Source organism: Phalacrocorax aristotelis, chromosome 2 (assembly GCF_949628215.1).
Source record: "Phalacrocorax aristotelis chromosome 2, bGulAri2.1, whole genome shotgun sequence".
NCBI classification, from domain to species: Eukaryota; Metazoa; Chordata; class Aves; order Suliformes; family Phalacrocoracidae; genus Phalacrocorax; species Phalacrocorax aristotelis.
The window spans coordinates 36,399,527-36,414,079 of NC_134277.1; the positions used below are offsets into that span (position 1 = coordinate 36,399,527).

The 14,553-nt window shown below is 36.6% G+C and overlaps 1 protein-coding gene and 1 long non-coding RNA gene across 8 annotated transcripts in view; both read left to right on the forward strand.

The window, feature by feature from the left end:
* LOC142052657 (uncharacterized) overlaps positions 1–14,553 on the forward strand; it is a 320,817-nt gene that overhangs the window by 76,879 nt on the left and 229,385 nt on the right. The window lies entirely within an intron of this gene.
* The window catches only part of PALS2 (protein associated with LIN7 2, MAGUK p55 family member), a 56,791-nt gene that overhangs the window by 37,494 nt on the left and 4,744 nt on the right, over positions 1–14,553 (forward strand). For all 5 annotated transcript variants that reach the window (XM_075083050.1, XM_075083049.1, XM_075083047.1 and 2 more), the window contains 6 exons: positions 7,862–8,014; positions 8,543–8,770; positions 9,957–10,088; positions 12,009–12,108; positions 12,661–12,729; positions 13,770–13,931. In XM_075083050.1, coding sequence (XP_074939151.1) covers positions 7,862–8,014; positions 8,543–8,770; positions 9,957–10,088; positions 12,009–12,108; positions 12,661–12,729; positions 13,770–13,931 — 844 coding nt within the window. The remainder of the gene's footprint in view (positions 1–7,861; positions 8,015–8,542; positions 8,771–9,956; positions 10,089–12,008; positions 12,109–12,660; positions 12,730–13,769; positions 13,932–14,553) is intronic.

Below are 14,553 nucleotides of genomic sequence, written 5' to 3' on the forward strand. Positions count from 1 at the left end.
AAAGCTGACAAGTTCAAGAGGATGAATCAAGAGATGAAAAGGACTTAATAAGTGAAGAACTTGCTGGAGTAGACTGACTCAGAGAGGCACTGTAGCAATGATCTCTGAGGAGAGATAGCAAGGACCAAAGACAAACTGAGCAAAGAATCTTTGTGGTAGAGACTGAAAATGGCCTGTAGGAGACTGAGGTAAGAATAATAAGAAATAAGACTGAAATAAGAATTTTAATTGGGACGATTAGCCGATACTAAGGCAAACCCAGCATTCGTTCCTGTTCAGCGGTTATATTTACAGAGAGGCACAACATGATCCTGGTTACTCCATTAGTTCAGGCTTAAGCAGCTTACATATTTAATTTAAAAGTTCCAAAGTAGCTGGTGAACAAAAGTGCCAATATTTACACTATTGTACCTTTTTTGTTGTTTGATTTGTAAACAAAAGACTTTAAAATGCGTATATGCTGTTAACTTCATAGTTTTGCTCTGATTCTGCTAGTGCTTCCTAACTGTGCGTTACATGTCCATTTAACAGATGTCTCTTCTGTTTTCCTTCCCTGTCCCCAGCAGTAGGCATCTAGTGAAGACTGTAAGGCTAGAACAAGCCAACAGTGATACTTTTCCAAATGTTTTGTGAGGACTTAGTGACTTGTTGCTCAGACTTCTGAGTGAGAAGTAGTGTCATCCACCTCTGGTGGCGTTCTCTTCCATCAACTTGTTCAGTTGTTTTTTTGAACCCATGTAAAAATCTGGCATTCACAATATCCCGCAGCAGAGTGGAGACTATGCTGTTTTGGTTTTGAGACTATCTCCTGTCAATATCACTTGATATCCCCTTGCTCTTGTGTAAGAAGAGGTTGAACAGTTTTTCTTAATTAGCTTTTCCATTATTACTTGTGTTTTGAGAGACCTCATTGTATATGTATGTCTGTCTCTCTCAAATAAATAAAAAGAAGGGAAACGAAGCTGTATAGAGCTTCCCAGAATCATTCACAGCGGGATGGATTTATGAAGTGGTATAATTATTTCCACTGAATCTCCTACTCATCACTTAGATATTCCTAGTATTTGGTTTGTCTTTTTAACAGCTGGTGAATAGAATAGAATAGAATAGAATTAGAATAGAATAGAATTAGAATAGAATAGAATTAGAATAGAATTAGAATAGAATAGAATAGAATAAGAATAGAATAGAATAAGAATAGAATAGAATAAGAATAGAATAGAATTAGAATAGAATAGAATAGGAATAGAATAGGAATAGAATAGGAATAGAATAGGAATAGAATAGGAATAGAATAGAATAGGAATAGAATAGAATAGAATAGGAATAGAATAGAATAGGAATAGAATAGAATAGAATAGGAATAGAATAGAATAGGAATAGAATAGAATAGGAATAGAATAGAATAGGAATAGAATAGAATAGAATAGGAATAGAATAGAATAGGAATAGAATAGAATAGGAATAGAATAGAATAGGAATAGAATAGAATAGAATAGGAATAGAATAGAATAGAATAGGAATAGAATAGAATAGGAATAGAATAGAATAGGAATAGAATAGAATAGGAATAGAATAGAAATAGGAATAGAATAGAAATAGGAATAGAATAGAAATAGGAATAGAATAGAAATAGGAATAGAATAGAAATAGGAATAGAATAGAAATAGGAATAGAATAGAAATAGGAATAGAATAGAAATAGGAATAGAATAGAAATAGGAATAGAATAGAAATAGGAATAGAATAGAAATAGGAATAGAATAGAAATAGGAATAGAATAGAAATAGGAATAGAATAGAAATAGGAATAGAATAGAAATAGGAATAGAATAGAAATAGGAATAGAATAGAAATAGGAATAGAATAGAAATAGGAATAGAATAGAATAGAATAGTTGGAAGGGACTTACAATGATCATCTAGTCCAACTGCCTGACCACTTCAGGGCTGACCAAAAGTTAAAGCACTGACAGGCTTGGGGCATAGACCATCTCTGTAGGAAGCCCGTTCCAGTAGTTGACCACGTTCTCAGTAAAGAAGAGATACCTCTAGGCTTGGTGAACATGGTTGGTTTTGTAGTTTGGTTTGGTTTGGTGCTGTTTACACCTCTGAGAGACCACTTCTGAGTCTGTCAGTTAGTATGTTAAATTAGGATTGTATTTTCCTTTGCAGTCTGTGTTGAATTTCATTTGCCTTGTTCCTCATGAGGTGCTCCTGCAGGTTAGTCAGTTGTTTTATTCCTTGGATAGTTTAGCAGCATCAGCAAACCCTGCCATTTCACTTTTCACCTCCATTTCCTAGGATCACTTATCTGACATGTCAGTGTATTGGCAGGTATATAACTGAGCCCAGATGCCTTTGGGAAATCCCTTGGTGATGTGAATTGTGAGAACTAATATTTTATTCCTGGCCCCAGTTTTCTGTCTTTCAACCAATATTTTCATCCACTTGAGAGCTTTACATCTTATCCCATAGTAGCTTTGTTTCTTTGAAAGACTTTGATAAAGGAGTCTGTCAAAAGCCTTTTGGAAATTGATTTATATTATCAACTGTAACTACCTTGCTGCCATGCCTGGTAACTCTTTCAAGGAACTTAACTAGATTTGAGAACCATGACTTCCCTTTATTAAAGCATGTTTTATTTTTAAAATTTATTTGCATTTATTACATTTATTAATTTATTAAGTTATGCATTTATTAAAGTGTTAAAGCTTTCCCATTATCTGTTTTGTCCAGTCATTCAGTTTTTAATGGAAACTTCTTCTAATTTGTTTCGTATCAACATCAGACATACTGGTTGGCAGTTTGTTGATTCTTCCTTGGAACCAGTTCAAAAATTCGTGTCATGATTATTGCATGGTATGAACCTGTTATGAATGCTGCTTCTTTCACTATACTGTTGAGTGAGTCATGGATATGTAAGAGAAATAGGTTATTTCTAGAGCTTCCTACTGCATTTGCTGCAAAACCTGGGTGGTACAGAAAGAGTTAGGTACAAAAGGACGAGAAAAGACTTGTTGGTCTTACCTTGATGGTTAAGATAGTTAAATGCTGCCCTGGAGAACTAACCTTTCCTTCACTCTGTCAGAATTAGAGTTCGTTAAAAAAAAAAAAGAAGTCTGAAGCAGCTTTTACTTGTATTTTATTTGCTAAGAGCCTGTTGTGAGGCCTTCAGTCTCATTTGCAGAACCAATGAAAAGTTATGACCGCTGCGTACAGGCAAAAAGCAGCTAGCTACTTACTTTTTACAAGTAGATCTGATGTGGTTCAGTTTGGAAGGCTACAATTAGGGTGTACTTTTTGGTCCTGAATTTTGTGCTTCTGTTCCCCATCTGGAGGCAGGCAACAAAGACAATGGAGGCTAAAATAGTATTATTTGGATTATGTGTTTTTATTTAGCTGATATTGTAGTTATGACTACTAGAAGAGTTTCTAGGAAAATTTGCAGACCAAAATATGGATACAGTAATCTTTCTAAGGCTTGGGGAAGCTAGGTATCTGTCTCTGAAAAGGAAAGATAAAATTAACTAAATACTCAGGAAGTAAGTGCTATCCTTTATAACTCATTTGGTGCAAGGAGGCATATTCCAAATTCTTCAAGAAGGGACCTGTAAGGAGGAAAAGAAAGACAGAGTGGCATTTGTAATTACAGAAAATGTATTTGCATCCTTTCTTCAGTTCAGTAAATGTGTAGATGGGCCACCTTGACTTGACTCATGGGCACTATTGTGTAACTGTTTTAGAGGCTGATTCTGTATTTTGCAAATGAATGGTGCCACTTTATCACAGTGTCCTCTTACAGTTGTAACCTACCTGGCATACAAGTATCAAATGTGGTATACAAGTCCTTGATACAATAGCTTATTTGAATGTGTCATTTAGCACTGAAAATACCAAATTACAGAACTTCATTTCTTTTACACATTTTTACAGAAGATACATTGGGGAGAGACAGGTCTATGGAGTACAGGTGCCCATGTGGTTATACTATTATGTTTGACTGTTCCCTCTTCTCCTTTCATTACTTTCCTATTCTTCCCTTCTACTTTTTACCCCTTTTAGTTTTAACTAAACTTTTCAGGGTTCAAAGTGTGGAAGATACTAAGTTTCACTGTATTGGTGGCTTGCCATCAGGTCAGTATGTATTGAAGAGCCAGCTGGCACATGCAGTGCATAGAAAAGACTATAACAAGTCTTGCCAGACAGTAGCAGAAGAGAGGAGTGGTGAGAGGTTGCCTTGAGGGAAGGGGAAGGAGTTGAAAGTATTGCACTGTTGGAGTGGTTAAACATGCAGAAGAGACACTTCTGCTGCTTATGGAAGAACTTGTTCAGTTATTTTCACCTTTCTGAGAATTATGCAAGCCATTCATCCTGAATAGTACATTCTTGTGGCAATAAAATACTTAATCTGAAAAGCAGCCAATATTTTATTCTGACAGTTAGCTTTATAATGGCTAATCATACCTTTAAAATGTTTCATTTAGAAAAGTGATCTTAAGTTGCCTCCTAGACAGATGTAATTTATAGGGTTATTTTCCCCACACATTCATGCCTCCTTACCAGCCCCTCTGATTTCTTTAAGATCTTAAATGATTTCCTTACTTTTCCAGAACAGCATTTAAAAATCTCTGCTTTTCACATGTATGTTGGGGGTCTGTAGTCCATTTATTAAATTCTAATTTTTAAACAGTGTTATCAGAGAAGACTAGCACATACTTAGTGCATAAAAGAGGAATGGAAATATTTCAAGAACTTCTGAGGCCTGAAGTGTTAGGAAAGGAGTCCTAAATTCAAGACCATAGAGTTGTTTTGTTTGTGTATACCCCCCACTCCCAGCCTCCAATTTGTAATTTAACTGTTCTATTGGATCACAGTTGGGGAAATAGTTATCATATAGGGCAGGCAATGCTTCATAACTTCTATAGGTTGTATTGAGAATTTTTTTAGGCAAATAAATTAGCATTTGAACTTGGCTTCAGCACTGTAGGGAGCCTTGGATGTTTAATGTCTCTTCGTTTACTGAATTTTGAATTACTTTTTTATTATTTTTTTAACCTTTCAAATAAATACAGCTGCAGAAAACTACTGTAAAGAAGTCAGTATGTTCTAAGTTTATGGATTATGTGATGACAGTATCTTGCACAAAGGACTTGTCTGCCACAGCACTGTATGTCCATTGTGCGATATCTCTTGTGATACGCAGAGAGTTCTTCTAAATGCCTCATTCCAGCAACATTGCCATTTTTTCCACAGAACCTTTCTACAGTTATCCAGTCTTGGATAGTCAGCTGATCCTGTTTACATACGTGATATGGAGAAAACTTTGAACCATTTTATGCTTGTGGATTATTCAGTCCATGTTGTTTTGCAGCCTTTGACAGTGGTTTTGAAAGTGTTCTAGCACCAGTATGGCAAAAGGTCAGATTCCAGGGGAGCTCTGGAGTTGCAGGAGCACAGGATATCACTTTTTCCCATACCATAAAAAAGAAACAAGTGAAATTCATGCAACTATTTCTCAGATCACTCAAGCATATTACTGAAATAAGAAAGTAACTGTGAGCGACATAAAATTTGGAGAGTAGTCTGACAGTGGATACAGCACACGGCCCCTGTTGCCAGCTAGCTTTGTTTAAGTGTTTTTTAGGACTGTATGCTGTCACCTGGCTGGCTGGAAACAGTCTTGTAAAACTGGTATAGATTCTTGAGTTCCAGAACTGAGGTACGGGAAGGTGATAAATTAACTGTGGCTTGTTTTAAGGAAACCAAGAAACTACTTTTCTTAAAGAAAGCATTTTATAGTTGTAGGCAGCAACCTACAGTCTCTGATAGTCCTTCGTGTAAATAGCAGGAAAAAGATTTTGTGATTGAGAGGTGGTTAAGTAGTAGTTGAAAGAATTCATGCTTATCCATGAAACTGAATGATCAGAATGTGGATGATGGGTTCAGATTTAAGAACTGAAGAATCTTACAGAGCATGTTATTCTGCGAAGGATGGCACAGACTGTTTGCTTAGTAGTCTCTTTTGACTGTGGATCAGATTATAATCCATAAATTATATGATTGTTAAGGGCCGGGGGCTGTACAAGCATGGTTATATACAAGGCTCCATGACAAATCTAGTGATTTGAAGCCCAAAGGTTTGGGAACAACTTGTTCTTGCATGAGACCAAAAGAGAAAACTGGAAGTCTCCTGCTGGTGCTTCTGCCTGGTTTTGTCATTAAAATGTGTAGTTGATACTAGCTGGATTTGTTCTGGAAATGTAGAATGATCCAAAAATGTTGCTTGCAAACATTGGGAAAAAGAGATCTGTTCTTCTGGTTTCTGGATTGGATATTCCTTGGATAATGAAGAATTAGAAATTGCTACCATCAGACTGCTGCTTCATTTAAATAAATGATTGGTTTTACTATTTAATTTGATTTGGTTTCTGTCCACAGTATCAGAGCAGCCACAATAATCAGCTGTCTTTACAGTCTTAATGGCAGGGACAGAATTGGTGAATTAATACCTCCTCCTAACTTTGCGTTGAAATATCAGCCAGGTCATTGTGTAATGGGCAGCTTAAAATGACGGTTTGGGTTTGTGACGCTTTGAGGGCTCACATGTTCAGTGTAGCATTAAACTAATATGGTTGCACAGCTTTTAGGTTAGAGGTGACTCACAGAAGGATGGAGCAGACTGCATAGCAAAATTGTTAAATTTGCTTAAATGTCACCTGCTCACCAGCTCTACTTTCTAGTAGTTTGCTGTCGTCTTCTGGCACATGCATGTCACCATCAGTGATCGTCCCTATGATGTCCTGTCCTTGGTGTCTTCTCTATAGTTACTTATTTGACACCAGTCAGTGAACTTAAGGCCATATCTCATCAGGACACTATTTGAAACAAAGCTATGTTGTTTGAGGCGTAGTAGGCATCTCCTCTACTTGCTTCTTTTCTTCTTCCTGTATGTGTCAGCGAGACTCTGCTACAGGATGCTTTATATTGAACTACCATATATGGTGGTTAGAGGGTGACCCTCTTCCTCTTTAAGACAGAAAGTGCCACTGTCTAATTTCACAAGTTTTAACTTTTTACCTGTATGTATTGTATTATAAATACTTGATTTTCTTGTAAAAGATACTTCAAGATTTAAATAATTCTAAATTGCATTTTCTTCCAGAGATGATTATATTTATTTGGATCTCTTCCTTTTTGTTTGTACTTATGTACGTGGACTGGTGAAAACACTATTTACTATAAGGTCTCAGCTCTTGTCTTCCAAAAAGTGAATTCAGTCAACTTAGATTCATTTGGTGCTAGAATTTTGCCTTGGCTTTATGCAAGCAGAAAGGACTCACTCATTCTGCAGATTGCTAGAAATCCCTGCATACCTGTAATTAACTTTAATTCACTGTTATTTCCAAAATACTGCGGAGGAAAATTTTATTACATTAGGCACAAGTATCTAATGATGAGTTATCTTCATTTTTTTTTTTGCAGTGGGTTTTTAATTTACTTTAAACGTTTGCTCAGATACTGTCTCATTAGGTGAAAGACTATTTTAGGTACTCCTTTTTCCATCTTCTTCCCTGCAAGTTCACATACTCCTCCCAAATTCATCACATTTCTCCTATAATTCCTTAAGAAGAAGCATTTGTACTTACAAAAGAGAGCATATTTGCCAAGACAGTAGGCTTATCAGGCCATGTGAGTACTTGTCTTTCGTATAAACATGAAAGTGATTTTTTTGCTCCTTTCCATGTGAATTATGAGTTTTAAGATCTGGTCTCAAAAGGGCAGTTTCAGTGATTATTCAGCACTAAATCCTTTTGTAAATGGTTACTTCATGATATAAAAAAGGCTTTTTGTTTCTTTACAGTCACTCTTGGAAGCTCATGATATTGTGGCTTCAAAATGTTATGATTCCCCTCCTGCTAGCCCAGAAGTCAATAATTCTTCAGTGAACAACCAGATTGTTCCAGTAGATGCTATTCGTATTCTTGGAATTCACAAAAGAGCAGGAGAACCACTGGTAAGTAATTGAAGATGAGTGTGTCTTTAATTTAAAGTGCGGGTGAAAGTGTTTGCATGTGCCTAATTTCTTTCATTATGTTTTAATTCTTCCCATAACTGTATCTTGAATTTAATGGATGATAGGATCAGTATTGAGAGCTTGAAATAAAAATATGTTTGTGTATCCTCCAACCTGTTCTTTTTAAGAAATTATGGGATAGTGAATAGGCAGTCACTAGGCTGAATGACTTGCTAGCATAACTGCTAACACGACATCTGATTGGTCCTGATACAAAATGACAGGATTGCATGCAATCAAGAACAATACAGTTGTTGTTTGATCAAATGAAAACCTAGTCTGAAAGCACTTTTGTGTCACCTGATGCTTATCTGGGTATTAGGAACTCTTACACTGTAGTAACTGTGAACCGTCTCTTTTCATTGGGTAGAAAGAATATCCCATAGCTGTATATTTTTGCTTGAGGTAACGGTAAAATGAAATTGAAATGCAAACAACGGTAAACTGGGTGTCACGTATCTCTTTCAGGGTGTTACGTTTAGAGTTGAGAACAATGATCTGGTAATAGCACGAATTCTTCATGGTGGAATGATAGATCGACAAGGTCTTCTGCATGTAGGTGACATTATTAAAGAGGTGAACGGCCATGAGGTTGGAAACAATCCAAAAGAATTGCAGGAACTGCTGAAAAATATTAGTGGCAGTGTCACTCTGAAGATTCTCCCCAGCTACAGAGACGCTGTTATTCCTCAACAGGTCAGCAGCACATTTTTAACATTCTGTCAAATTAACTTCTGCTTGGTACTTCATCACATAAGATTATTTTAAGATTTTGGATTAGACATATTTTGATTCTTTTGTGTATTTAATGCTAGCAGGAAGGCTAAAATGTAGATACCTGTATTCATCTTTAAGTACATTTTGGAAATGGGTTTATTCAGTAGATTAAATACCATGCCTAATATGCCTGCCTAAAAAATTCTACTTAGTATCTAAGATTGATAAGCATTTGTATACTATGTATAAATCATGTTTCTTTGACATCCAGTGACCTCATGACCTAGCCACAGTCACACGAAACTGCAGTGACCTGCATGTGTTTATAACATGGTCAGTGTCCTGAGCAATCTGTTTCATACGATTCAGAAACGTACTGAATTCAACACATGAGCTTGAACTCACTGACTTAAGTAGGAACTTGGATGGTAGCTAGTCCTTATCCTTTTATTGTTGCTGTAGGCTGTTGATTTCTCCGCTGCAGAAGTAACTTGTTGCTCTAAATCAGCGCACTTGACACATCTTGTAAGATATTCTTAAAGTGTAGGTCTTGATGCCTTTGGCTATAATAGATTATGCTTACATTGAGTAGATGCTGAGGGAATGTGCTGTATCTGAGGCAGGCGCACTGCTCTCCAGCCTGGTGAAAAAAAGTTAAAGATGTTTCCAGTCTACTGATGGAATTTACTGTTTCTTCCCCTGCATCAAATTTGGGTCTTAAGCAGTCACATAAAACGTTTTGTTTTAAAATCTTGAGATGATGGCAAAATTAATTCTTAAGATTCCACAAGCCTTGGATACAGCGCTCACATTCTGAGAACTTGTAATATTTTAAAGTAATTTAAAGTCAGAATACTAATTGAGTTGTATGTACTGAAATGCAACAATGACTGTTTTGTAATACGTTGTCCAAATAGAACAGTTGGCTTTTTATTTTTATCATGAAGCTCCTTCAGCCAAGGTTTGCACTGCTGATTATTTCTACTGTCTCAGCTGGTATATGTTAGTTTTTTCCATAGATTATATTTTACTTGCCAAATGCAACCTGTCAAAACTTTTCCTGTCAAATGTTTTATACTGTAGGTAAAGACATTACTTCAGTTTGACAGATAAATTAGTAAAAATTTTATAATGTTTAAGCTTTGTAAATTTTTATACATTTCAGGTTTTTGTGAAGTGTCATTTTGATTATAATCCATATAATGACAACCTCATCCCATGCAAAGAAGCAGGTTTGAAATTTTCTAAAGGAGAAATTCTTCAGATTGTAAACCGGGAAGATCCAAATTGGTGGCAGGTTGGTAAAAAGATTAAAAACCCCCACAAACAAAACGAAAAAGCTTCACTAGTTGCCTTAATTATCAACTCTTTAAATATGATCTACTTTCATTTAACAGTAGATAAAAGAAAAAATGTTTACACTGCAATCCAATTTCAAGCTAATATCAAGATATTAACGATTGAAATAGTAGAGAAAATTGAATGGTATAAATTGCATATGTAACACTCATTTTGCTATTACTACTATTTATTTGTCTTTGTTCTTGTATCGTAAGCCTGGACATTCCAAAATCAGTTTAAGTGGACAATTTCTAGCAGAAAGTCTTAGGTTGACTATGTTAACTCTGGTAAGCCTTCCCTGATGGTGACTTTGGCAGAAGTGGACCTCTTCCTGAGTGCTGAGAGTTGAGGAGAGAGAGGGAAATTGACCATGTGGATTTGAAGAGGGGTGAGAATAGCTATTTGGAGAAGCTGTATCTTCTATTTCCACAGTGATGGTCAGTGTCTGTGAGCTGTAACATCCATGTTCATAATCGAAGTGTTTGGCACTGTTTCAAATATTAACAGTTCATCCTGCTTTAAGGTTGCATTTCTACATTCAGTCCTTCAGTGGCAACGTAATCCATGCTTATGGTGTTTTTATTTTTTCAAGACACTATACACACAATTAAATATCATCAGTGTCTTTGAAAGTGGGGCGAGTGAACCTTTAAGACACTTTTCTCAACTGAGATACTCAAAATTGCAAGTGGCAGTGGCAATCTAGGCAAAGAGTTTAGCATTATTAGTTCCCTTTCCACCCTAAATTTCTCACCCTTTGCTAGGTAACAAGCTATAGTGAGCCAAACAGTACTTGAGAGCAATATACATATGACTTCTTTAAAAGCAACAAAAATATTTGAATATACATCAACAACTGTTGCTGAGTTCTGTTGTTTGTCAGTGACAGTAATAACAGAAAGAAAGAGAATAAAAAGTGTGAGGGAAGGCAGAAAATTTATTACTGCCAAGTTAATTAGTTTCAGAAGTGAGATGCTCCAAAACTCTGGAGTAGTTTGACATTTAGCTTACACGCTGTCTTCTGTACTGCCTTTCAGATTCTCCAGCTTGTAACTTGTGGGAATCCAGGAGAAATGAATTTTAAATCTTAAACACTCGAACAGTGGCAAAAATTAAATGCGTTAAACCAGCATAGTGTGTTGCAAGTATTGGTATGCAGATCATGCCACTGAGAAAAAAAGTTAGTGTTTCCTTGCACTTTCTAGAAATGCTAGACTGCTACTGAGAACTTGCTAACTGTAAACCAACAGTTACTCATAGGTAAAAACATACAAGTTGAAAAGCAAACAGTTCCTGTTAGCAAGAGACAAGCCAACCAGTTATGGAGAAGTGTAAGATTTTGTAACTGTGTGTTTGTATGTGCTAAGCTTGCTGAGAATTGAGCTTGCTATGAAATTATTTTATAGATAATCTTAGCCAAACTTTTAATTACAGGAATACTTAAGTTACTAAGATTTTAAATCTGTGGTTACTTAGTGCAAAAAGCTTGAAGGCATGATTAGACTTGTGTTAATGGGATTCACTGTGAAATGAGAGTTAATAAGCTACACTGGAACCTGTTTGGAGCAGCTCAAGAATACAAAATAAGTGTACTAGTGAGCTAGAAAGTCTTGAGTTTTGTCACTTGAGAGTTCAATGTCTGGAGCCATAGAATTCCATTCAGGATTTAAGTTTCCTGAATTTTGATAGTCAATGACAAGACACTGTGAGACAGAATTTTAGTATCCACATCTAAGTTTCAATTTCCAAGTCTCAATAGTAAACATACCAATACATACCACTGAGAAACTGGCAGCGTGAAAGTCTTTCAATACCATGTCAATGACAAAAATGCTTCTCACAAGTTACCTATGGTTTTTATTTTTTATTTTTCCAGGCTAGTCATGTCAAAGAAGGAGGAAGTGCAGGGCTTATTCCTAGCCAGTTCCTGGAAGAGAAGAGAAAGGCCTTTGTTAGGAGGGACTGGGACAACTCAGGTGAGATATAATGAATTTCAGGAAGAGATTTTGCTCTGACTCTGTTTGTTTTGCTTTTCCTGCCTTCGTAGATACTAGAAAACTGCTGTGTGAAAATACTCAGAATATTGCAAAATGATAATTATTTTAGTTTAGCTTTGACTGAAGGACAAGGGCTGAAGTCTGTCTTTAGTCTTCATAGATACATGAATTGGTTTTGCCACCTGCTGAGGAAAAGCTAAATGAGGTGGGAAGGGCATAAGAATTGGCTCTCTTTTTTGTAATTATGTTTTTATAGTATGCACTGAAAGTTAATAAATTAAATGTTTAGTGGATTTTTCTGCTGCTTTATACAAGGCTTTCTAGGAAAAATAATTTTTTCTCTGTGTTCAGTTCTTACTATACCATTTGATATGTATGAAAATAGATGTGATTTCCTGCCCTAGAATATATAAAATTCTAAAGTAGTCCTTGTAAGTTTAATTAATCTGAACTTGCATATGTTAATGTAAATAAACTTTGGAAAAACACATTTAACAAAAATGATGAGTTTTTCTCAATTTTTATTTCTAGGGCCTTTCTGTGGAACAATAAGCAGCAAAAAAAAGAAAAAGATGATGTATCTCACGACAAGAAATGCAGGTATCTGTTAATATTACATATGAATCAAAGTTCTCTAGCCTTGTAAACTTGCAGCTTGTGTATCCAAAGCTGAAAGATTTGCAATTAAATATTTGATTATAAATTTCATGGATCAGATAGTTTTTGTGATTTAAAAGCAACAGTGACCAGTGAAGATATGGTGGTGCTCAGTACGTCTTCTGGTAGGTGTAAGTCAGAGAAGAACTTTGTGTTAAAAGAGAAAAAAAGTGAAAGCTTTGTTGTTGGCAGGTTGAGGAATGTGATCCTTACCCTGTACTCGGCACTGGTGGGGCCACACTTGAGGTGTACTGGGCTCCTTCCCAGTGCAAGAGAGATACGGGCATAGGAAGATGATGAAGGGACTGGAGCATCTCCCCTATGAGGAAAGGCTGAGATGAGACTGTTCAGCCTGGAGAAGGCTCAGGGGGGAAACTCATCAATGTGTATAAATACCTGAAGGGAGGGTGCAAAGAGGAAGGAGCCAGGCTCTTTTCAGAGGAGCCCAGTGAGAGGACCAGAGGCGACAAACAACACAGGAGGTTCCCTCTGAACATCAGGAAACATCTTTTCCACTGGGAGGCTGACCACCGAGCACTGGCGCAGTTTGCCCAGAAGGGTTGTGGAGTCTCCCTTCTTGGAGATATTCAACAGCCATCTGGACGTGGTCCTGAGCAATGTTCTCCAGGTGGCCCTAGCTAAGCAGGGGGTTTGGACCAGATGCCCTCCAGAGGTCCCTTCAACCTCAGCCATTCTGTGAATCTGTGAAAACTCACTAATTGTTAATCACCGTTTTCCCATTCTGATCAATCTCAGATTTTCTCCTTGGAAGTAAAGGTAATAATCTGACCTTATGCTGCCCATAAAGGGGTAACTATTTTATTCCCATACCAATTTAAACTGAGAAAGCTTGTATCAGACTTAATGCCCTTTGAGTACTATTTATATTCACGTGTGGTCTGCTGATATATAGCAGGACTGCTTATTCTTTTCACACAATACTGACTGTGTATTAACTGTTTTTTGTACACTTCTCAATGTAGAATTTGATCGTCATGAAATCCAGATCTATGAGGAAGTAGCCAAAATGCCTCCTTTTCAGAGGAAAACACTGGTCTTAATTGGGGCCCAAGGAGTGGGGCGAAGAAGTTTGAAGAACAGGTTTATAGTACTGAATCCTACTAGGTTTGGAACTACAGTGCCATGTAAGTTGTTGGCGTTACTATTGTAATATCATACTTTGAGTTTCTGATTATCAGGAAAATACCTGATGTTTATCCCAGTGATTCAGGGTAGGCATCGTTTTGTCGGAGTATAAAAACTGTATGGTGTGGGAAAACAAAAGGTTCTTCATCTTGTCAGAAAACTGGACTAATGTATGATGACGGAGAAAATATTTGTAACTAGCAGTTAAATGTTACTGATGCTGCAGAAAAATAATTTTTGTATGTGTGGTATTTCAGTCTGTTAGGTTTCTTCAGCATCAGTCACCTTCATTTACTGAGGGAATTGTAGAAGTTCCTGGTAGGCTTTTGTAATGAATAGCCAGTGGAGTTTCAGGTCTGCCATTTATTTTTCCATCTGTAGAAGCCCCATAGGCATTATAAATTGTTACTTCAGTATTAGAAATGTAGGGAAAAGCAAAGCAACTAACTTCCAGTAAAACTGAAGTGTTTGTGATCTGCAGGATTTGTATGAGAATCTGATGGTTTAATACCTCTAGCCTCAAGGCCATGATTTTTATTTTTTCTCTTCCTATCAACTTCAGAAAAAAACCCTCCTCCCCTACTGAAGTATTGTTTTCTTGCCTTCCTTCCAGATAGTTAC